Source organism: Onychomys torridus, chromosome 3, assembly GCF_903995425.1.
Source record: "Onychomys torridus chromosome 3, mOncTor1.1, whole genome shotgun sequence".
Taxonomy (NCBI): domain Eukaryota; kingdom Metazoa; phylum Chordata; class Mammalia; order Rodentia; family Cricetidae; genus Onychomys; species Onychomys torridus.
Window position 1 is genome coordinate 135,838,626 of NC_050445.1, and position 21,841 is coordinate 135,860,466.

General features: G+C 40.9%; 1 protein-coding gene across 8 annotated transcripts in view; it reads left to right on the top strand.

Moving 5' to 3' along the window:
• Bcl2l13 (BCL2 like 13) overlaps positions 1-21,841 on the top strand; it is a 55,167-nt gene that overhangs the window by 15,941 nt on the left and 17,385 nt on the right. For 2 of the 8 annotated variants that reach the window (XM_036182216.1, XM_036182213.1), the window contains exons 3-5: positions 10,941-11,048; positions 12,483-12,639; positions 16,554-16,623. The exons of 2 other annotated variants lie outside the window; for them this stretch is intronic. In XM_036182216.1, the coding sequence (XP_036038109.1) occupies positions 10,941-11,048; positions 12,483-12,639; positions 16,554-16,623 (335 nt within the window). Of the gene's footprint in view, positions 1-10,940; positions 11,049-12,482; positions 12,640-16,553; positions 16,624-21,841 lie in introns of those variants that run through there. 4 more of the 8 variants (XM_036182217.1, XM_036182218.1, XM_036182215.1 and 1 more) reach the window with 4 other exon arrangements.

The following is a 21,841-nucleotide window of genomic DNA, read 5'->3' on the forward strand; positions in this document are numbered from 1 at the left end:
CCTTTTCTCTCTCTCCTTTTCTTTTGAGACAAGGTTTCAGTCTGTAGCCCTGGCTGGTGTGGGACTCTGTAGCCCAGGCTGGCCTCCATCTCACAAAGATCCACCTGGCTCTGTCTCTTGAATGCTGGGATTAAAGGCCTAGGTCCTCACTTCCCGACTCCCTCTTGGTACTTTAAGACTTCCTGAGTCCGACTGGAGGGCTGCAGTTGTGGATTGGAGTTTACAGGGCCTACCTCCTGAAGGACACGTGGGTGGTCAGAAGTCCAGGGCGAGTCTCAGACGAGTCATTTACGGGCCTCTGCCTTTGCCTTCCACCTCCTGGGGTCACATGCACTCGTCACTACACATGGCCTGTGTTCTCGTTTTCATTTGGATCAAAATAGGCTAAATTTTCCTTCAGATTTCTCCCTTCACTTCTGTGTTACTTAGAGGTGTGCTAACTAATCTCCAAGTACTCAGGGATTTTATTTTCATTAGTCTTTTTAATTACCGAGTCCTAGTTTAATTCTATTGTGGTCTGATTAAATGCACCATGATTTAATTAACGTCATAAATCATTCTTCTTGCTTGGCTCCTGACTGAACCGCTTTGAAGTTTACTTTTTTGTCTTGTTTTTCTTTCCTGGTTTTTTGAGACAGGGTTCCTCTACATTTTTCTCTTTTTGAAGAAATGATGCTGGTATTGAGTTAGCTATTTTAAATATTCTAATTTTTATCAATGATTCTGTGTAAATTGAGAGTATTTTGATGAGTTTTTATAGTTTGGTGGTACTTTTGATTTTTCTATTATTTCAGGATCGTAAAGATTATACTCTGCCTTCTTCTGATAACAAAATAATCTATACCATTGTTCCTTCAAGCCGGAATATTCAAACTCCTTTCTCTCTCTCTCTCTCTCTCTCTCTCCTGACACATTGGTATTTACAGGTGAAATAAAGGGCAGGTTGTGGTCTATTAGCTGGCATGTAGCTGAATGCTGTATAGCTACAGCAGTCTCTGCAGTCTGTGATGAGCAACAGTGTGAAGCCAGAAAACACAGGAGTCTGGTTTGCAGCTGTCAGCTCTGCTGGCCCTGAGACAGTCCTGGGCGGCTGCACATGCATGAGTGTGGCTGTGTTCCAGTTGAGTTTTACTCTGTGCCCCGAATTTCCTGTTCATTTGTTTGTTCTTTCTTTCCTTTCTTTTTGGTAGTACTGAGACTGAACCCATAATGTTAGGAACAAACAAATACTAAAATGACAGCTAGGAACAAACAGATACTAAAATGACAACTGCGCCCCCCTTTCCACCTGTCTAATAAAGACAGAAGTCAGGAGTATTGGCCAGAGCCTCATCATTTTGTAAAGCTCTTCTGTTAACTTCTTTTTCTAGATTCTTGCTATTCCCACCTTCATAGCTGGTTTTGTAAACATGCACCAATTTTTTGTCTTTAAAATTTAACCACCTCCTGGGGACTGGAGAGATGGCTCAGCAGTTAAGAGCACTGGCTGCTCTTCCAGAGGACCCAGGTTCAATTCCCAGCACCCACATGTCAGCTCACAACTGTCTGTAACTCCAGTTCCAGGGGATTTGACACCTTTACACAGGCATGCATTCAGACAAAACACTGATACACATAAAATAAAATAAAATAAAATAAATTATTTAAAAAAATTTACTCCCTCCTTCCTTCTTTCTTCCGTCTTTTCTTTATTTGAAGACAGAATTGTAGCCCATTTTGTCCCTTAAGTAGCTAGAATCACAAGTATATACCATCAGCCTCTATTTTTGCAGTTAAAGCAAACAAACCAAAGACCAAAAAAAAAAAAAAAAAAAAAACCCAGAAAAAACAAAAACAAAAACAAAAAAACCCCAAAATACTTGCTACCCAGGCTTGAAACATCAATCATCCTTTAAGTCTTTTTTGTTTGTTTTGAGACAGGATCTCTATGTTGACCTGGCTGTCTTAGAACTATTATATAGGCCATACAGGCCTCTAACTCTGAGATCTATCTGCTTCTGCTTCCGCTTCCTGAGAACTGGGATTAAAGGTGTGTTCCTCAAGGCCTGGCCATTCTGTAGTTCTTGTTCCCTGCCCCTCAGGATTTCTGTGTAGCCCTGGCTGTCCTGGAACTTGCTTTGTAGACCAGGCTGGCCTTGAATTTGGTAATCTGCCTGCCCCTACCTACCAGATGCTGAGATTAAAGGCATGTATCACCACCACTCATCCCTTTTTTAAAAAAATAATTTATTTAACATGCATTGGTGTGAAGGTGTCAGATCCCTTGGAACTGGAGTTACAGACAGTTGTGAGTTGACATGTGGGTGCTGGAAATGGAACCCTGGTCCTCTGGAAGAGCAGTCAGTGCTCTTAACCGCTGAACCATCTCTCCAGCCCCCCCCATCCCTTTTAAAAAAAAATAAATAAAAATATTATGTGTTAGTCTTTTTGCTTGCATGTATATTTGAGTGGGTAGGAAAAAAGAAAACATGGAATACTGAAAGTCAAGGTAGTACTGGCCAGGACACACATAATGGTATCAGACTGCAGGAGCTAAGTAAGGAAAGCTCTCAGTATTAGGTAGTGTAATCTAACTGCCTGTAACATGCAAAGTATATTGATTGTAATCTGTAAGCCAGCCGGAGAGTTGGCTGTAAGGCCCTGTGAGCCCGAGGCCAGACTGGTCTACAGAGAGAGATCTAGGACGGCACCAAAACTACATGGAGGAATCCTGTCTTGAAAAAAACCAAAAAAAAAAAAAAAAAAGGCAAGTAACCTGTAAGCCAAATGAACCCCTTTCTCCCCAACTTGCTTTTGGTCAGGTTGTTTTGTTATAGCAATAGAAACCCTAAGACAGGATCTAGTTCTCTGTCTTCTTTGGCCCCTGCCACACATAAAATATATTCACACACATATACACAAAAATAAAAAAATTATAAAACTAAATCTAAAGACTAAGCACAAAGGCTAGTGTTGGTAGGCATCATTAATTTCAACACTCAAGAAGATGAGGCCTGGGGATGGAGAGATGGCTTAGTGGTTAAGAGCACTGACTACTTTTATAGGGGACCCAGGTACCCACACGGCAGCTTACAACTGTCTCCAGCTTCAGTCTCAGGGGATCTGCCACCTTCTCTGGCTTCCTTGGGCACAGGCATACATTTGGTACACAGACATAGACACATACACACACACATTTTTTATATATATATATATATATATATATATATGTATATATATGTATATATATGTATATATATGTATATATATATATATATATGTATATATATATACATACACATACATATACACAGTCAAAATATATATATATATATATATATATATATATATATATATAATATATGTACAGTCAGAACATCCATGTACATAAAAATAAGTAAATTAAAAAAAGAAGTTGAGGCCTGAAGATCTGGAGTTAAGACCAGGCTTGGCCAGGCTGGCCTATTTGAGACTGTCTGAAAAACAAAGCAGGACTAGAAAGACGGCTAAGTGGTAAAGAGCATGTACTACTGCTCTTCCAGAGGACCTGAGTTCCTAGCACCCATGTGAGGTGACTCACAACCACTTGTACTCTACCCTAGGGGGTAATCCAGTACCTCTGGCCTCCACATGTGTGCTGTGGCATAAATACTAATGCACACATAACATGCGCACATACACACAAACACACATAATAATAATAAAATTTAAAAATTTGTGGTGATTTGTAGGTGAGTTTTTTGTCGGGACTGCCTATCAGCTCTGTCCCACCAGCCAGCTCCCAAATAACCACACAGAGACTTAATATTAATTATAAATGCTCGGCTGATAGCTTAGGCTTGTTGCTAACTAGCTCCTACAATTTAAATTAACCCATATTTCTTATCTAAAGTTCTGCCACGTGGCTCGTGGCTTGTTACCTCATTTTCTACATGTCCTGCTTCCTCTGTGTCTGGCTCACATCCCTTGAGACTCTGCCCTTTTTCCCAGCATCCTCCTAGTCTGGCTCTCGAACCCAATCACTTCCTGCCCAGCTATAGGCCAGTCAACTCTTTATTAACCCATGAGAGTAATCACATTTACAGTGTATACAGATTGTTCCACAGCAGTGATTATCCTTAATATTGGTTTTCTTGTAAGCTTAAATGTAATGTGTGTATACCTGAGTATAAACAATGGTAGCAAACCCTTTTTTTAATGGCAGTGGATTGTAGATGTAATGGTCTTATTAAATAAGAAACACAGAGCCAAATGCAGAGTGAAAAGCCCAAGAGGTCAGAGCAGTAGCTGAGAGCAGAGAACCCTTTCTTACCCCTTGCTGCTGCTGCCGCGGCCGTGGCCATCCTTCCACTCTGAAAGAGTCCTACTTCCTGTGTGTCTGTCCTTTTATTGACTTTCTGTTCTGCCTTCTCATTGGTTGTAAACCCAACCACATGACCTCCTTGTCACTGCCTGTCTATACAAACCTCTAAGTCTCTATGGTTGGTATTGAGATTAAAGGCATGCGTCTCCATGCTGGCTGTATCCTTGAACACACAGAGATCTGCCTGTCATGTGATTGGGATTAAAGGTGTGTGCTACCACCGCCCAGCTTCTGCTATGGCTTGCTATTAGCTCTGACCTCCAGGCAACTTTATTTATTAACATACAAATAAAATCATATTTCAGCACAAATATCACTGTAGTGGATCCCAGTAGAAGGGATCAAATCTAGGACTTGGCTATGCTAGGTCTGCCACTGAGCTTCTTCTCTAGCCTGGGAAAGCTGTATTTTGGGGGACATGGAGTGGAGTTGGAGGCAGAGTCTTATTGTGTCGTGCAGTTGGCCTCAAGCTGGTGACTCTGCCCCAGCCTTCTGTGTGTTGCGATTACAGGCTTGTATTGCCGAGTAGGGCCTGGGGTGGCCGTCCTAAAGGAAAGTACTAGTTTCGTATTGCTGTCTTGTCCCCTGGAATGTGATGTAGAACTCACTCCTGTGTCATCTTCTACGGATAGAATTTATTATAGCACCAGTTAGGGTTTGATTTCAAGTTTGTGGAACAATAAATGTGAGAAGTGGCTAAGTAAGGTGGTTCTAGTCATGACTGAGGATTTTCTGTCACATTATGTGTTTTTCATTATTTCCTAAATGAGTCCTATTCTGGGTGCAGACTTTTCCGTGACTGGCTAATTCTTCCACACAATTCTGAACTAGGGATTCTTTATATCTTCTGGATACCAAACTTTTAGCAGATATGTTGTTTCTAGTTACTTTTCTTCCATTTCATGATTTGTTCTTTTTATTTTCATGGTTTACTTCCTGCTACTAAATTTTCATTTTGATGAGGTTCAGTCTTTGATTTCTTTGATTTCTTGTGCTCATGCTGTTACTTCAGAAAGCATTGCCTAGATTTTCACAGCCTTTTCTCTTAAATTTAGGTCTCTGGTTGACTTTTTGTGTGGTGTGTGTGTGTGTGTGTGTGTGTGTGTGTGTGTGTGTGTGTGTGTGTTTGAAGTAGTAGTTGATTGATTATGTTAGAATATCTGGCTGTTCTAGATCATGTATTGAAAACATTATTCTTTCCTTGAATAGCCTTGATATCCTTCTTAAAAATCAGTTGACGGGATGAGATGTGATGCACACTTGTCATTCCATATGAATTTTAGGAGTCCAAAGCAGGAAGATAATGAGTTTGAAGCCAACTAGGCTTTAACCTAGTGAGATTTGGTCTTAAAAAATAATAACTATGGGCTGGAGAGATGGCTCAGTGGTTAAGAGTACTTGCTGCTCTTCTAGAGAACCTGGGTTCAATTCCCAGCACCCACATGGCAGCTCACAACTGTCTATAACTCTACTTCCAGGGGATCTGACACTGTCACACAGACATACAAAACACCCCAATGTACATAAAACAAAAATAAGTAAATCATTAAAGAACATTTAAGAAACTACAAAATATCAGAGCTCCATTGATACAAATGTGTATAGTTCTAGTTTTTAATTCAATTCTGTATGTTTTATTGTAATTATTATAATCTATCTTTTGTTTCTGAGACAATCTTGTGTAGTCTCCTCTGGACAGTGAGAGAGAGTTCCTGGTGTCACTCTGTAACTTACAAAATTGGTAGTTGATGTTAGTTCAGGATCTTGTTTGTTTTGTTCTGTTTTTTTGTCTTAATTTACTTTGCATTGCTGTGATAAATAAACACCATGACCAGAAGCAGCCTGGGGAGGAGAGGGTTTATTTGGCCAGCGTGTCCGTCATTGAGGGAGGCCAGAGTAGGAAGTCAAGTAAGGCAGAAAACCAGAAGTCGGTACTGAATCAGCGGTCACGGAGGAGCACTGCTTACCACCTGGCTCCTCATGGCTTGCTCAGCCTGGGGGGGGTGGGGTTGTTTGTTTGTTTGTTTTGCTTTTGGAGGCAAGGTTTCGCTGTGTAGTCCAGGCTTTTCTCAGATGACCCTAGCTTATCAAGTTGACAAACAAACAAACAACCAGCCCAGGGTCTGTCTCCCTGTTTTGGTGGCTTGGGGCTCACAGGAGATTCACTTGTCTCTGCCTCCCAAATGCTGAGATTAAAGCAGTATACCACCACGCCTAGCCATTTAATTAATTGGTTTATTTATTTAAGACAGTCTTACTAAGTAGCTTTTGCTATCCTGGGATTTACTATATAGTCTCAAATTCATAGAGATCCCTTTCCCTCTTGAGTGCTAGGATTAAATGTATGTACCACCATTCCCAGCCTAAAAAAAACGATTTTTTAGATTATTTTATATTATGCATCTGAGTGTTTTACCTGCCTATATGTATGTGTGCTACATGTATGGTGCATGCAAAGATCAAAAGAGAGTATCAGAGAGAACTGTAGCCATGAATGGTTGTGAACTACCATGTGAGTGCTGGGAACCAAACCCAGGTCTTCTGCAAGAACAACAAAAAGGGCCATTTCTCCCCCTCCCTTATAGGTAATTTTAATATGTCACAATTTGGAGATACAGAATTTACTTATTTTTGATGTGGCCCACATTCATTTGCCCAAAATGTGTTAGTCGTTTATTCAATTTGAAAGCGCTGGACAAATTTCATAGCTGGGATATGCTGATTGCAGACTCACGCAACTCCTCATTTGGATTGAAGTAGCCAGACTTCAGTGTGCTAATGTCTGTTTATCTTTGAAATACTTCCCCTGGATTCATTGAACAGGATTTATGCTACATTGGCCCTGCTGTGTAGTTATGTGCTTTAGAATGTCTGTGTGGAGAGGATTAATTAGATGAAGATCACTGAATCTGTCTGTCTGTGGGGAGCTAGCGAGATAGCCTTTTGTATCCTAACAGCAGTGGCCTTTTTATAGTTGAGGCTTTCCACATGGCTTATTATCAAGTATGACAACTTGTCACGTGTAATCAGCATCATGTCAGTTTCATGAGAATGGCACTCCTCTAATCAGCTGTTTCTGCTTAATCTGGTGTGGTGTGAGGCATATGGTAATGAAGACATTGTCATTTACTGTGTGGGTTGGTGATGGTGCTAGGGGCTGTGTGGGTCTGTGGATGTTTTGGATGTGCATGTCTTCCAGAAAGAGGCTGATGACAGATGGCATTGCTTATTTTTTATTTGAGAAGAAATTATAATCATATATTCTAGGGTTCAGTAATAAGTCACTTAACAGAATGATCTTTCTTTCTTTCTCCGCCCCCCCTTTTTTCTCCATACTGTCCTTGAACCTATAACAGTTCTGCTTCAATCTCCCAAATGCTGGAATTACAGGCATGAGCCCCTACAGGGAGATCTGTTTTCAAATACTGTTTCTTCATGGATTATTGGTGCATGGGCAAATAATGATGAGTTGATTTGCAGACTGTCACGCTAAGGCTAAGCTCTTAGGCCTTGGTTATTGAGTACAGTTCTCCTAAGTGTGGTGGCAGTAGCTGAGGTCTGATTCCTGTTTCCTTTCTTCGTATTCTCTCTCTCCATCTACTGCCAAAATTAATGATGTGTTTATTATCCAATATGTGTGGTTAGTCTCTTGTAGAAAAAAATCACTTCTCAATTTCCTTACCTCTTTTAATTTTTGCCATTTTAGTAGCTTCAGAGCAGTAGCAAATAACTTTTTATTTCTCTACATTTAAATATGAACTATTATTTTTGTCTGTGTAAGTTATAGAAATTCAGTTGAGTTTCTTTTTGTGTGAGTCTTTTCTCCAGCGGTTTGTCCTGTGTACTTATCGAATGCACTAAGGTTGTATTATGTATTCTTCTGTCCACTGCAATCCTGTAAGTCCACACCACCGTAGATAGTCACAGCCACCACACAGTCAAGTATTTGTGTTCCTTTCGTCCTATTTGACATAAGTTTTAGACAAAGAAAGTGTCTCAAAGTATTTGTAATCTGGTCAGAACAAATTGCAAAATCACCAATATAGTCTAGAGTACATGTAACTCTTTAACTGTGGTATAGGCTAACTGATACTAAAGTCTTCTACTGATCTCAAGCATAGGTAAATGTCACAAAGAGTAGCAATATAGCACAGTTGACAGAGTGCTTACCTAGTATGCATAAAACCCTAGGTTCAATCCCCAGCACCACCTAAACTGAGCATAGTGGCACACAGTCAGAAGTTCACGGTCATCCTTGACTATAATAGTGAGCTTAAGCCCAACCTGGGAAACTTGAGACCCTGTCTCAAAAAAAAAAAAAAGAAAGAAAAGAAAAGAAAAGAAAAAAGAATCACTAAAGACTGAAGACATGGAGAAACAGACTTAAATTGGTCCAAGTATAGTGTGTTTTATTCATTGAGTAGTGAAGAAACTGTCAGTGAATTCATACTGGATTGCTTTTTTTTTTTTTCTTTTTATTGGTTTTTCTTTTTTCTTTTTTTTTTTTTTTTTTTTGCCAGAGCTGGGGACTGAACCCAGGGCCTTGCACTTGCTAGGCAAGTGCTCTACCACTGAGCTAAATCCCCAATCCCGTTTTATTGTTTTTTCAAGACAGAGTTTCTTTGTGTAGCTTTGGAGCCTGTCCTGGAACTTGCTCTATAGACCAGGCTGGCCTCAAACTCAGAAATCCTCCTGCCTCTGCCTTCTGAGTCCTGGGATTAAAGGCGTGCACCAACATTGCCTGGCCTGGGTTGCTTTTTGAAAAAACATTCTTTGATATACATAATTAAGTGTTGCTTAAAAGTATGCACAATGGAGCCAGGCATCATGGTACATGCTTGAAATCTCAGCAACTGGAATGTGGGACAGAAAGATCATGAGGTGGAGGCCAGCCAGGGCTATTTAGTAAGATCCTGTTTCAACCTCTTCCCTCTCAAAAAAGTGTGAATGGGAGTGAGGAGGAGATAGCTGGTTAGTAAAGCGCCCACAGTGCAAACAGGAGAACTTGAGATTGGACCCCAACACCCACGTGGTAAAAGCTGGATGCAGTGGCATTGGTCTGTAACCCCAGTACAGGGGAGGCAGAGACAGATGAATCCCTAGAACTCATTAGCTAGCTAGTGTGCTGCGGGTTCAGCAAAGACCTTGTTTCAAAAAATAAGTTGCAGGGGCTGGAGAGATGACTCAGCAGGTAAGAGCACTGGTTTACTTCCAGAGGACCTGGGTTCAATTCTCAGCATCCATGTGGCAGCTCACAACCACTTGTAACTCTAGTTCTAGGGAATGTAGTGTCTTCTTCTGGCCTCCATGAGCACCAGGCATCTATGTGGTGTACAGAAATTCATTCAGGTAGAACACTCATATATATAAAAACAAACAAAATAAGGTAGAAAGCAGTGGAGAAAGGTGTTGGCCTCTGTCTTACATGTATGATTGCATTCACACTTGTATGCCCCCCCCCATGGAAAAATCCAAGGAATAAAATGAGAAGTGGGAGCACTGTAGATTCCCACGGTGAGAATGACATCGAAGCTGTGTTACGCATTTGGTCCTAGATGGTCGGTCACTCTAGCATTGCTTGGTGAATTGGATTCTCCGTCAACGCTAAGAACAGAGAGGTAGTACTTACTGTCACTGGGAGCTATAATGCTTTCATCTGGGCCGAGCACAGTTCTTCAGAGCTGCTTGTTGTTTACTTAGAGCTCTATTATTCGATTCTGAGATAGGCTCTCACTACATACGCAGTCTCCCCCTCAACCACCCAGACAGGGTTTCCTTGTGTAACTCTGACTGTCCTGGCACTCACTCCCTAAATCAACCTGTCCTCGAACTCAGAGATCTGCGTCTCTGCCTCCGGAGTGCTGGGATTAAAGGCATGTGCCACCACCGCCTGGCTACATGTGTAGTCTTGACTGGCCTATCAGACCAGAGTTTGCTATCAGACCAGGCTGGAGTCAAAATTGGCAGCGTTTGCCTCCCAAATGTTGGGATTATGGGCATAAACCACTATGCCCAACCTTTCTTAGAGCAAAGATTATCTCAGGACCATACTGCCTGGCTCCCACATTTCTCTTCTGAAGACTGTTACATGCAGGAAGAAGGAACCTATGCATGTTGATACCGTTCTCTTCCCATCTCCTGATGCATGTTTCTGGATTCAGAAATGTACAGAGGCTTCTTTTCTATGTTAGATTTTACTCAGTATTTAGACCCACAGACTTCTATTAATTGTGTTTCTTCCTTCCTTTTTCTTTTTCTTTCAGTTCTGGGATCAAAGTCAGGCATTTAAGCAGGTGCTCTTCACTGTTCTACACCTCAGCTTTATTTATTGTTGCAAAAATTACCTTCTAGGCTTGATAATAAAATTTGATTTCTTGTTTTCTGACTTAATACTAAGTGTAGGTAGTTCTGGTTTTTGGTTTTTGGTTGTTTTTTGAGATAGGGTACCACTGTGTTGCCCAGGCTGACTCTGTACTCCTTGGTGTAAAGTGATCCTCCTGCCCAGCTCCCACACATGGCTACTACAACCATTTGTATTCATGGTCTATCTGTCGCTCTTTCTAGAGTGACCTCCCTTGATTTCTCTTGTTTGTTTCAGGAGTTCAACTAGATGTCGCTCCACAGTCTCTGGACCCAGAAGTTTTATTAAAAGTTAAATCTGAGATTGAAGAAGAGCTGAAATCCTTGGACAAAGAAGTCTCTGAAGGTCTGTTCCCGCTTACAGATTCTGTCAGCTGTGGTCATTGTTGACTTAGTTGGCTTTCTCTCTTTTTTCTCATGGTTGTTGTCTTGTTAGTGTCTTCCCTTTTGAGATAGGGTTCACCATGTAACTCTGGCTGGCCTGACACCTGTGCTGTAGACAAGGCTGGCCTTCAGTTCCCAGAATCCAAGGGCCTCTGCCTCCAGTGTTAGGAACCACTGCTGCCTTTTCCTCTGAAGATTGATTTATTTGATTGTTTACAAGTCCATAGTATAGACATGAATTCTCTGCTGTGGAGCAGGCCTTACTTCCCATCAGAAAATGATTTTCATGGCTTTTTTGTTACTTGTGTGTGTGTGTTCCTAAATAAATAAAGCAGAATAACTTTCAATAAACAACTGATAGATTATGTTTATAAATAACTTCCTTGTTAGTCAGGAAAGAAAGTGAATAAAAATTTATGAACAAACTGGGCATGCTGGTTTATGTTTGTAGTCCTAGCACTTGTGAGGCTGAGGGACAAAGGTTCTTATAAGTTTGAGGCTATCTTGGGCTACATAGTAAATACCATTTGAACCTAGGTTACAGTAAGACAAACACTGCCCCCCCCCCAAAAAAAAGTAAATTTACAAATAAATAATTCATAGTGGTTTATGCCTATAATCCTAGCACTTAAGAGACTGAGCTAGGAGATTGATGAGTTCAAAGCCAGCCTGGGCTATATAGGGAACCTTCCCTCTGAAAAATGAAACAATAAAACCTCAATGTAGGGCATCGGTTTTGTGTTCCAGACAAGATTAATATGTATAATGATCTTTCCAAGTACCTTAAAACTCTTGTTTCTAACAGTAACCACCTTAGTTTCATGGGCCCTCACAAAGACACCCCTTCCTTTTCTTTCTTTCTTTCTTTTGTTTGACCAGGGCCTCATTGGATCTCAGGTTGTCCTCAGATTCAAGGTCGGGCTTGGACCCCCAGTCATCCCACTTCTGTCTTCCTGGTGTGCTGCCGTGCCTAGCTTTCTTTTTATTGGAGTTTTTTTGACACAGGATCTTGCAATATAGCCCAACTGACCTTGAACTCACTGTGTAGCTCAGCAGGCTGCTTTCTTGAGATCCTCCTGCCTCAGAATCCTGAGAATTATAGGTGTGCACCATTACACCTGGCTTATAGCCTAACTTTTGGTACTATTTATTTTTTTGTTGTTTAATTTTTATTTGTTTATTTTTTGTGTATGGGTGTTTTGTCTGCATGTATGTCTGTGTACTATGTGCATGCAGTGCCCATGGAATCCCAGAAGAGGGCTTTGGATCCCCTGAGACCAGGTGCTGGGAATCAAACCCTGGTCCTGGAAGAGCCGCAGGTGCTCTTAATCACTGGCAATCTCTCTAGCCCTGGCACCATTTATTAATTTTGGTCTTTCTTTTATCTTGTCTTCAGCCTTTACCAGTACAGGCTTTGACTGTCACACCTCACCAGTGTTTAGCCCTGCTAACCCTGAAAGCTCAATAGAAGACTGCTTGGCCCATCTTGGCGAAAGAGTGTCCCAGGATCTGAAAGAGCCTTTGCATAAAGCGTTGCAAGTGATCCTCAGCCAGTGAGTTGCAGCTGCGGAGTGGAGTGTGCTTCAGGAACTCTGAGTAGTGTCTGGGTGGCGTGCGGCTCTGGGGTGGCTGAGGCTCTGCTGTAGGCAGTCCCTTGTCCCTTTGGGCTCCTAAAGCATCTGCTTTGTGTTGAATGCCAGATTTGCCTTGAGCAGGGATTTAAATATTCCAACAGAGATCTGATGGCTTTTATTTACCTGTTGAGCTGTTGGGTTTCAGTAGATGCATTTACTGTGTTATAAACACAAGCTATTGCCCTTTCCCTAATCACTTTTTGTCCCTGTTCCATTTAGGGCCATCTATATTCATTAGATAGACTGGCTGGGGGTTTGTGCACTGTAATGTGTGATTAGCGTTATCTTTGTATTTTAGATGTCTATATTTATTATTGTACCTATATCATAGATATTGTTATCCTTTGGGGTTGCACATTTGCCTGGAAGCTACTTCTGTATTCCTGCAGTGAACTCCTTTTCACCATAGTAAAGCTAAAATTGAGAAGCTAGTGAACATGCAAGCCTGCTAAAATAGAACCAGTTCACTTATGATAAGTCTCAAAGGTCAACTTTCCCTAATTCTTCATTGAAGAATTAATATGAATTACAACTTTAGTATGAATTGATGAAGATGAGTCACTGAGGAGGAAATTTGTTCCTCACCAACAGGTTGAAATTCAGATGGCAAGTCGCTGTTATAGTAAGGAAATTCTTTATTGTTACGTAGTCAAGGTTTATAGTTTGCTGTGTTTTTATCAGGAAATAATTAGGGTTCCTATATATTCTGGTGAAAGGAGCATATGTAAAATCTTATTATACTCAGTGAAATGAAACCATAGGTAGATTTTTCTACCTCAGATATAAGCTTAAAGAAGTGTGGAGGGGTTGGGGATTTAGCTCAGTGGTAGAGTGCTCGCCTAGCAAGTGCAAGGCCCTGGGTTCGGTCCTCAGCTCAAAAAAAAAAAAAAAAAAGCATGGAAAGGACAGTATGAGTGGCCAGGAAATTAAACTTAAGCAGGAAATTTAGATTCACAGCATGCTTTCTAAGATTATTCGCAGAGCTGCTGTCTTAAGCTCTGAGGGCCCAAGAGGTGAAGAAGGGTGACTTGAGCAGGGTTCATTAAGACTCTCTGTCCTTAAGTGTTCATATATTGTATATACTGAGATTACAACTTAAAAAATTCTATTTCCTTTTCTTTGTCTTTTTTGAGACAGGGTCTCACTGTAGCTCAGGTTTGGCTTGACTTCATAGAAATCCATCTACCTTTGCCTCTCAAGTGCTGATTAAAGGCATGTACCACCACCATGCCTGGCCTTTAAGATTTGTTTTTATTTTTGTTTATATGTATGTTGATTCCCAGGAATCCAGAAAAAGGAGTTGAGTCTCCTCGACCAGGAATCAGGCCCCATGGTGGGTGCTTGGAACTGAACGGGGCAGGAAGTACTCTTGATCTTAACTGCTGAGTCCTCTCTCCAGCTCCTTTATGTAATCATTTCATTCTTCTATGTCAGTTTCCATTTATTAATTGTAACTTGGCTGGGATATTACCAACTCTAACGAGCAGAATGGTATAACGTTGCCTTTTGAGACAGGGCCTCTTACCATGGAGTCTTAGCTGGCCTGGAATTTAGAGATTCACCTTGCCTCTGCCTGCCTTCCAAGTGATAGGATTAAAGGTTTGTGCCATATGCCCTGTGTTCCTTTTTTCTTTAAGAGAAAGCTGGTTTAGATAAATATTTACCTTTTCCCAAACCTTAATAGTGATAGTTATTTTTGAAGTTGGTTGCATGGCAAATAAAATTTGTTCAAAAGTCTTATTTTTGAAAGGTTTAAGCTGTTACTAATACTTTGGAGACAATGCAATTATTGTACAAATTGAAGGCAATATCTTAGGTGAAAATATCTCCTACTCCAAATGGTTTTGCTGAAGTGGGAAATTAATCTTGAACTCTTTATATGAAATACCTTTGATTTATAAAGGTACCCCTTTCTTCTCTGCTTAATTCTAAGACCTCAGAAGGAAGGCTGATTATTCAGCTACTTGCTTTTCTGTGTATTAAAACATGAATGTTTCAACCTGCTACATCTTTCATGTGCATTTTATATGTGTACACATAACGTTTTAAAATCATGTTTCATTCTGAAGGATGATAAAGTACTTAGCCGATAGCTATACTACCTATAAGGACGTCAGTGACCACAGCAGCATCAGTTCAGGAAAGGAAGTGAAGGGACTGGTAGCCGCAGTGAAGCTTCAGGGAGCTGTAGGTAGGTGGATGGTATAGCATCTGGTGCAATCCCAGGCTTACAGGAGTCTAGTATGTGGCCAGTACTTCTAAAAGAATCCTAAGCGTTAGCAAGAGTGTGATGTCAGCAAGGTAGTAGTCTTGTGTGTGTGGTATGCTTACAAGGTCGTCCTTCATCAGCACTGTAGTAGTGAGTTGCTGCCGAGTTGTATAGCAGAGAGCTGTGCCATCAGAGCTGTCTCCTGAAGTCTTCAGTCTAGGGCAGGTCAGTAGATACAGTGCAAGTCACATGAAGGTCAGACATCTGGCAGACACATAAACATGACAGTCAGGAAAATTTTAATATATTTTATATCAGTGTAGGTAAAGTATTTTAAAAACTCAAAAAGTTATTAATAATAGAGAGATTTCACATTCTTTTTTCCCTTACTCTTTGAAATATAGCATGTGTCAATATTTTAAGCAAAATAACCACATTTCAAATTCTTTTTAGCTACATGTGACATCTAGACATTTTTGTGGCATACGTCAAAATTCTAACGAGCTGAGTGGTAACCTTTATTCTCAGAACTGAAGAGGCAGAGGAGGCGGATCTCTGAGTTCAAGGCCAGCCTGGTCTACAGAGTGAGTTCTAGGACAGCCAAGGCTACACAGAGAAACCCTGTCTTCCAAACAAAACAAAACAAAAATCCTAACTAGAAATTGAAGTAGTGTGCTGTTGGAGCCAGATCCAACTGGATGTTTGGTTTTGGGATAGTCTCTTAGCTTTTTCTAACTTTGCCTTCCTAATGTGTAGTGATGATATATGATGTAGTGTGAAATATAAATATGAAAAATATAAAACCTAATATATTAGAGCACTAATAAGTTGTAGTTTTTATTATTCTTGTATAGTCAGAACAGAAAATTGGAGTTTTAAAACTTATAAATGCATAACTCTTTCCACTTCTTATTTTCTTGATTTATTTATTTATGGTGCTTCTCCCCCCCCCCCCCCAAGACAGGGTTTCTCTGTGTAGCTTTGCACCTTTCCTGGATCTCGAGCTGTAGACTAGGCTGGCCTCGAACTCACAAAGATCCGCCTGCCTCTGCCTCCCAAGTGCTGGGATTAAAGGCGTGCGCCACCACCACCCAGCTATTTATGTTTTTTTTGAGACAAGGTCTTTCTACATAACCTTGACTGTCCTAGAACTCACTCTGTAGACCAGGCTGGCCTTGAACTCAGAGATCTGCCTGCCTCTCTCTCCCAAGTTCTGGGATTAAAGGTATTACCACCACTGCCAGACTTAGACTTTTGCCTTTTAAAAAAAGCTAGATTGTGTTTTCATTTAACCGAGTTAAGTTTTACATGTTACTATTTGATTCTATATCTGTAATTTAGGCATTTATCTGCAGCATAGAGATAAATTCCAAGTATTTAAAAAATAATGGCTAGAATATATTATTTATCTTAATATACTGTAACAACCTCCCCAGCAATATAGAGAATGTTTGGGAAAAAACACATACCAAATATTAAAAGCCATATCGTGAAAAAAAATCAATATATTGAACAATCCTAGTCATGTTAGCAAAAAGTTCAACAATACAGTAGTGTCTGTATATTTATTCATCTGAAATTAAAGCCCTTTTTGTGACACAGACTTTTAAAAAAATCTCTACAGGCCAGTGACATATCAGGCATATCGTGAATGTACAGTGGAGACTGCAGTTCATACCAGCGGATGGAATAAGGTATTAACTGAATTATCTTTGCTCTTACAAGATTTTAGTGCTAAAACACAACATTAACTGTTAGCACTAATTAATGTATGAATCCAGACTATGTTAAGTGGATAGTTTTGCTTTCATGTGTTTTTTAAATTAATATGGCAGGGTTCAACAATGTGCCTCAAAATATGTGCCCTGTAGCATGCTGCCCTGTAGCATGCTCTCATCCTTTCCTGTGCTCTTTGAGTTTCCCAGTGTTTCTTGATTTCTCTCTGTTAGACATGATATTTGTCTCCAGATAGTCACTTGTTAACATGTGAGTTAGCATGTCTTGGAGAAGAATGAGATGTTCACTTAATAGATAACCTCTTCTGGCTCTTTTAAAAGATTAATGCCATTGTGTTTTTATAGTTTCTATAGTAGTGTGTATCTCATGTTGAATCTCATTTGATCATTCCAAACTCTCCTTTGAAGAATGCACAGTGCATTTTATTGCTCCATTTGGGGAATGGGAAGGGGTGGGATATCCTGCTGACCTGGGATGGAACCCTGGATTTTGCACAGGCCAGGCAAGCACCCGACTGATGAACTACATTCTAAGCATAATGAGCTTTTATTCTGTTCCTTATTTACTTAGGTTGATGACTGTTTAGGAAAGGGTTAAGTAACTTGTGTAGGATCTCTTGATTAGCAACCAGTTCAGATCTGCTGGTTCTAGCCTGTCCACTGTGTCGTGTGATTATCTGTTGTCTTATTCTGTGTTGCCTTGCAAAGGCAGAGTGTGAGGAGATGGCTGTGAAGAAGCATAGCATGGGTAGTCCTGTTGTTGACAGCACACATAGTCTGTCTTGTGGGTCAGCTCCACTCATGCCTGCCTCTTTCCTTGGTGGCTGTTTAATGGTCTCCAGTGTCCCAGGGGCTCCACTGCAGCTTAGGCTTCACTGTTACATCTTTACACAGTGGCCTCTCAGAGCCTCCTTACAGGGACTGTGACCCTGACACAGTTGTCTGGCCTCAGCAACATTCTGGAATCATGGACGAGAATCCATGAATCTCTTAGTCTTGCATCTTTCTTGTGTGCAAAACCGGTACCATGTGGATGCTGCTGCCAAGTTCTGCTGCCAGCTCCACATGGAGCCTGGCCCCTTGAGTCCCAGCCACAGTAGTTTGTGTGTACCAAGGTCATTGTTTTTGAGCAGGGAACCCCTTAAACTGTGTTCTTAGTTCAGGCTCCCTCCTTTCAGACAGATAAGCCTGTTCACAACTTGGTACCTTGAATTGAAGGGGTCTTGCCCTCAGGATACCTCTGCTGTCATCCAGGGCAGAGCGGAAAGTTTGTTGTTAAGAGTTACAACTCTCTTCCACATGCTTATATTCTCTTCATTGCCAAACTGTGCATTTTTATGTCTGCCCCAGTCTTTGTCAGGGAATTAAATAAATATGTGAATAAAGGTAAGCCAGTAGAAGTTACCCTTTGTGATGTTGAAAGATTCCTAAACATTCCATTACAAAAATCTCTAAGGAAAAAAGTAATCCATGTGCAGAGTACTGTTGTCAGGTGGGGAAATGACTTAGAATAAGACTAAAAAGAGAAGATTATTTGCTTCATCTTTATTGTATAATTTTCTTTATATTTTGAGGCAGGACTTTGTGTCTTTAGGCTGCCCTGGAACTCACTGTGTGGCCTCACCTTGAGGAGGATCTTGAATTACTGATCTTCCTGTCATCTCCGTGCTAGCTTTACAGGCATGTACCACAGTGGCTGGTTTACATAGTGCTCAGGATCAAACCCATGGCTTCATTCGCACTAGACAGTCTACAACTAAACTGTGTATTCCTGGTCCTTCCTTAATTCGTAAACCTAGAAATGTGAATGTGAGACCTTCTTGGAATGTATAGGTTCTGAATTCTTTTAACATTAAAAAAATATAAAAATGCAGAGTACTAAAAATTAGTAAATGGGTTTTAAACTTTATAGAATACTTGTGGATGATACAGTTGGTATAAAGGAGTGGTAGAAGTAACAACTTTTCTTTTTTTTTTTTTTTGTTCTTTGAAACAACATTTCATTTTAGCTCAAGCTAACCTCAGGATAACTATGTGGCCAGGGATGAGCTTGACCGGCTAAACTTCCTGTTATTAACATGTAATCTTCCGGGTTACAAGCTTGAACCACCACCACCACCTAGTTTTATGTGTTGCCTAATGGTTACTAAGCAAGTACTCTACCAACCGAGCTACATACATCCTTAGCTCTACTTAGAGTAACTCTTGATGCTTCCTCTAAGTGGAAGATGGTCTACACTCGTGCTCCAAACTGGGCATGGTGATATGTCTGTGATGCTAGCAGTTGGGAGGCAGAGGCAAGGAATCAGGAGTTCAGGACCATCCTCAGCTATGTGATGATCTCCAGGTTAGCCTGGGCTACATGAGACCTTAAACAAAACAAAACAAAAAATGTAAATAAAATACAAGCAGAAGTGAGTGTGCCTGAAGGCCCATTAAGAAAAGTCTGTCAGGCTAGAGAGATAGCTCAGTGGTTAAGAGCACTCACCTCTCTTCCAGAGGACCTGGGTTCAATTCCCAGCACCCACATGGTGGCTCACAACTACCTATAATGAGATCTGGTGCCTCTTCTGGCCTGCAAGGACACGTGTGGGCAGAACACTGCATGCATAATAAATAAACAAAAGGAAAAGAAAAGAAAAGTCTGTCAATAAGTAAGCCTGGTGTGGTAGTACATTTAATAATTCCTATGAGCTGAGTGTGGTGGCACACATGTAATCCCAATGCTTGAGGTGGAAGTAGGAGGATCAGTAGTTCAAGGCCAGCTTTGGCTACTTGAGATCCTCTTTTAAGCAAAACAAAACAGGGCTGGCAGAATGACTCAGCAGGTAAAGGTGCTTGCCACCGAGCCTAGTGACCTGAGTTTGGTCCCTGGGCCCCACATGGTGGAGGGAGGATGGACTCCCCAGTGTTGTTCTCTGACCTTCACCCACACCCCATGGTGCACTCTCAGACTACCCCTCCCCAAGAAAGTGCATATGTGATAGTTTAAACAATCACAATAGTGTGAGGAATGAAAGGAGAGGAAACGAAGCATTCTGCTAAGACATGTCTCATCAGATCAAGTGTCTGCATTCTGTTACTGCCATTCAAGAGAATAAAATAGAAAGGAAACTCAGATTATGAAGGCGCAGACACAGTGCTAGGTGAAGAACAGGTAGGTTAAATGATGGACTGGGAAGGTCTGTAACCAAAGCTAAAGTGACAGGGGAGAGAGCATTTCACATTTATTACTGATGTAGTTTATAGGAAATGCGTATCTACTTTTGATACCCACAAAGAGGGCATTTGTAACAGATGAAAGGAAATGTTATTTTATGTAGTGGCTCATAAAATAAGGTGTTTACAGTTCATTTCCCCAATAAATAATAGCAGATTAAGCATGCCTAGCCTCAAAATGTTACACATTTATGCATTATTATAGGAAATTAGAGTGCTTTGTAGTACAGGACATCCCAGGCCTTTGAAGTTGATACAAATTTTGCAAGATGGCGTCTCAAGCCGTCCTTTACCTGCTCCTAATCAAGGCACAGTATTGGGGCAAGATAAACATTCATTTTGTTTTGTTTTAAGCAGCTTGATGCATTTCTTATGGAAAAGGCCTATCTCATTCTTCTTCACAGCCCTATTTCCATTAGTGGTAAGAAAATGTTTTAATATATTTTGAGCTGGAGTCCTTTGAGAATGTCAAAAATGAAGATGTGTGTTGTATTCTTCTGTTCAGACTTCAAAGTAGATTCCCTCTAGGCTGCTTTTACTGCAGTAAAAGCCAAGAATGTTAGTATGAAGCATGAACTCATTTTCAGAGTTTGTTTTCTTTTGAGGAAATACTTTGTCATTCTGTTATTTCCTTAGTAATCCAGAAACAAGGAACTGAAATTGGTTTATTTCCTCCTGCATTCCTTCTTAGGTCTTGGAGAGCCTTTGATGTTAGACAAAAGAGCCTGCATGCAGATGGCTGCCTACAGTTAGTTAACCCTTCCTTTCTTCTACCCCACCGATAGCTTTGGAATTTGTGCTGTTAGAGAGGGAACCAGTGCCGCAGCATGCACAGCCCTGTAGTTTTGTTTTTACTCTGTTTGCAGTTGTGGTTGTTCATGAAAGGAAGGCAGTGGACTCTAGTTAGTTTGTATTGTAAATTCTGATTATTTTAAATATTGAGCCATGGGATTATAGAGATTGTCTTACCATGACAATGGCAGCTCATAAAGAAAACATGTAGTCGGATTACAGTTTTGGAGGTTCAGTCAGTTATCATCATGGCGGGGAGCATGGTGGCATGCAGGCAGAGTGGTGCTGGAGCTGAGTCCTACTTCTTGACTCAAAGGCAACAGGAAGTCCACTGACTATCACACTGAGTGAAGCTTGAGAAAAAGACCTCAAAGCCCACCCCTACAGGGACATACTTCCAACAGAAGGTGTGACCCAGATTTAAGGTATGCCCTCTAGCCTCAAGGCCTGGATTAATGGTGAGTCATCCAGCCTCCTCCAACAAGACCACCCTGCCTCCAACAAGGCCATACCTCCTAATAGTGCCACTCCCTATGAGTTTATGGGGGCCAATTACATTCAAACCACCACAGGTATAGCTTATAATGCCTCTTTTTGTATTTTATTTTTGATGACTTTCATAACATAGATCATAATTTTTAAGTTATTATATTGCCAGGTGTGATCACTCACTCAGCGCTTGGGGGATCGAGGCAAGAGGATTGCCGTAAGCGTGAAGTCAGCCTGGGGGACAGCGTGAGACCCTGTCTCAAAAAGAGCCACAGTGAAAATTTGTTTTCAAATAGATAATAAAAGTGTTTGGTGCAAATGTAAAGAGTAGAAATAAGCCTGGCAGTGGTGGTGCACACCTGTAATCCCAACACTTGGGAGGCAGAGGCAGGCAGATCTCTGAGTTCAAGGCCAGACTGGTCTACAGAGCTAGTTCCTGGACAGCTAGAGCTACACAGAGAAACCCTGCCATGAAAAACCAAAAAAAAGGGGGAAAGAAAAAAGTGCAGAAATTTTAGAAACAAGGATAATACTCTTCCCTCCCCCGCCCTTAGTCACTAAGTTCCCACAGTGACTGCTGGTACTAGTTAGTTGTAATTTTTCTCTGGAGACACTGTAAGCCTTAGATTTAGGTGTGCATATGTATGTGTGTGTTGACTTAAACTTTGGTAGTTGG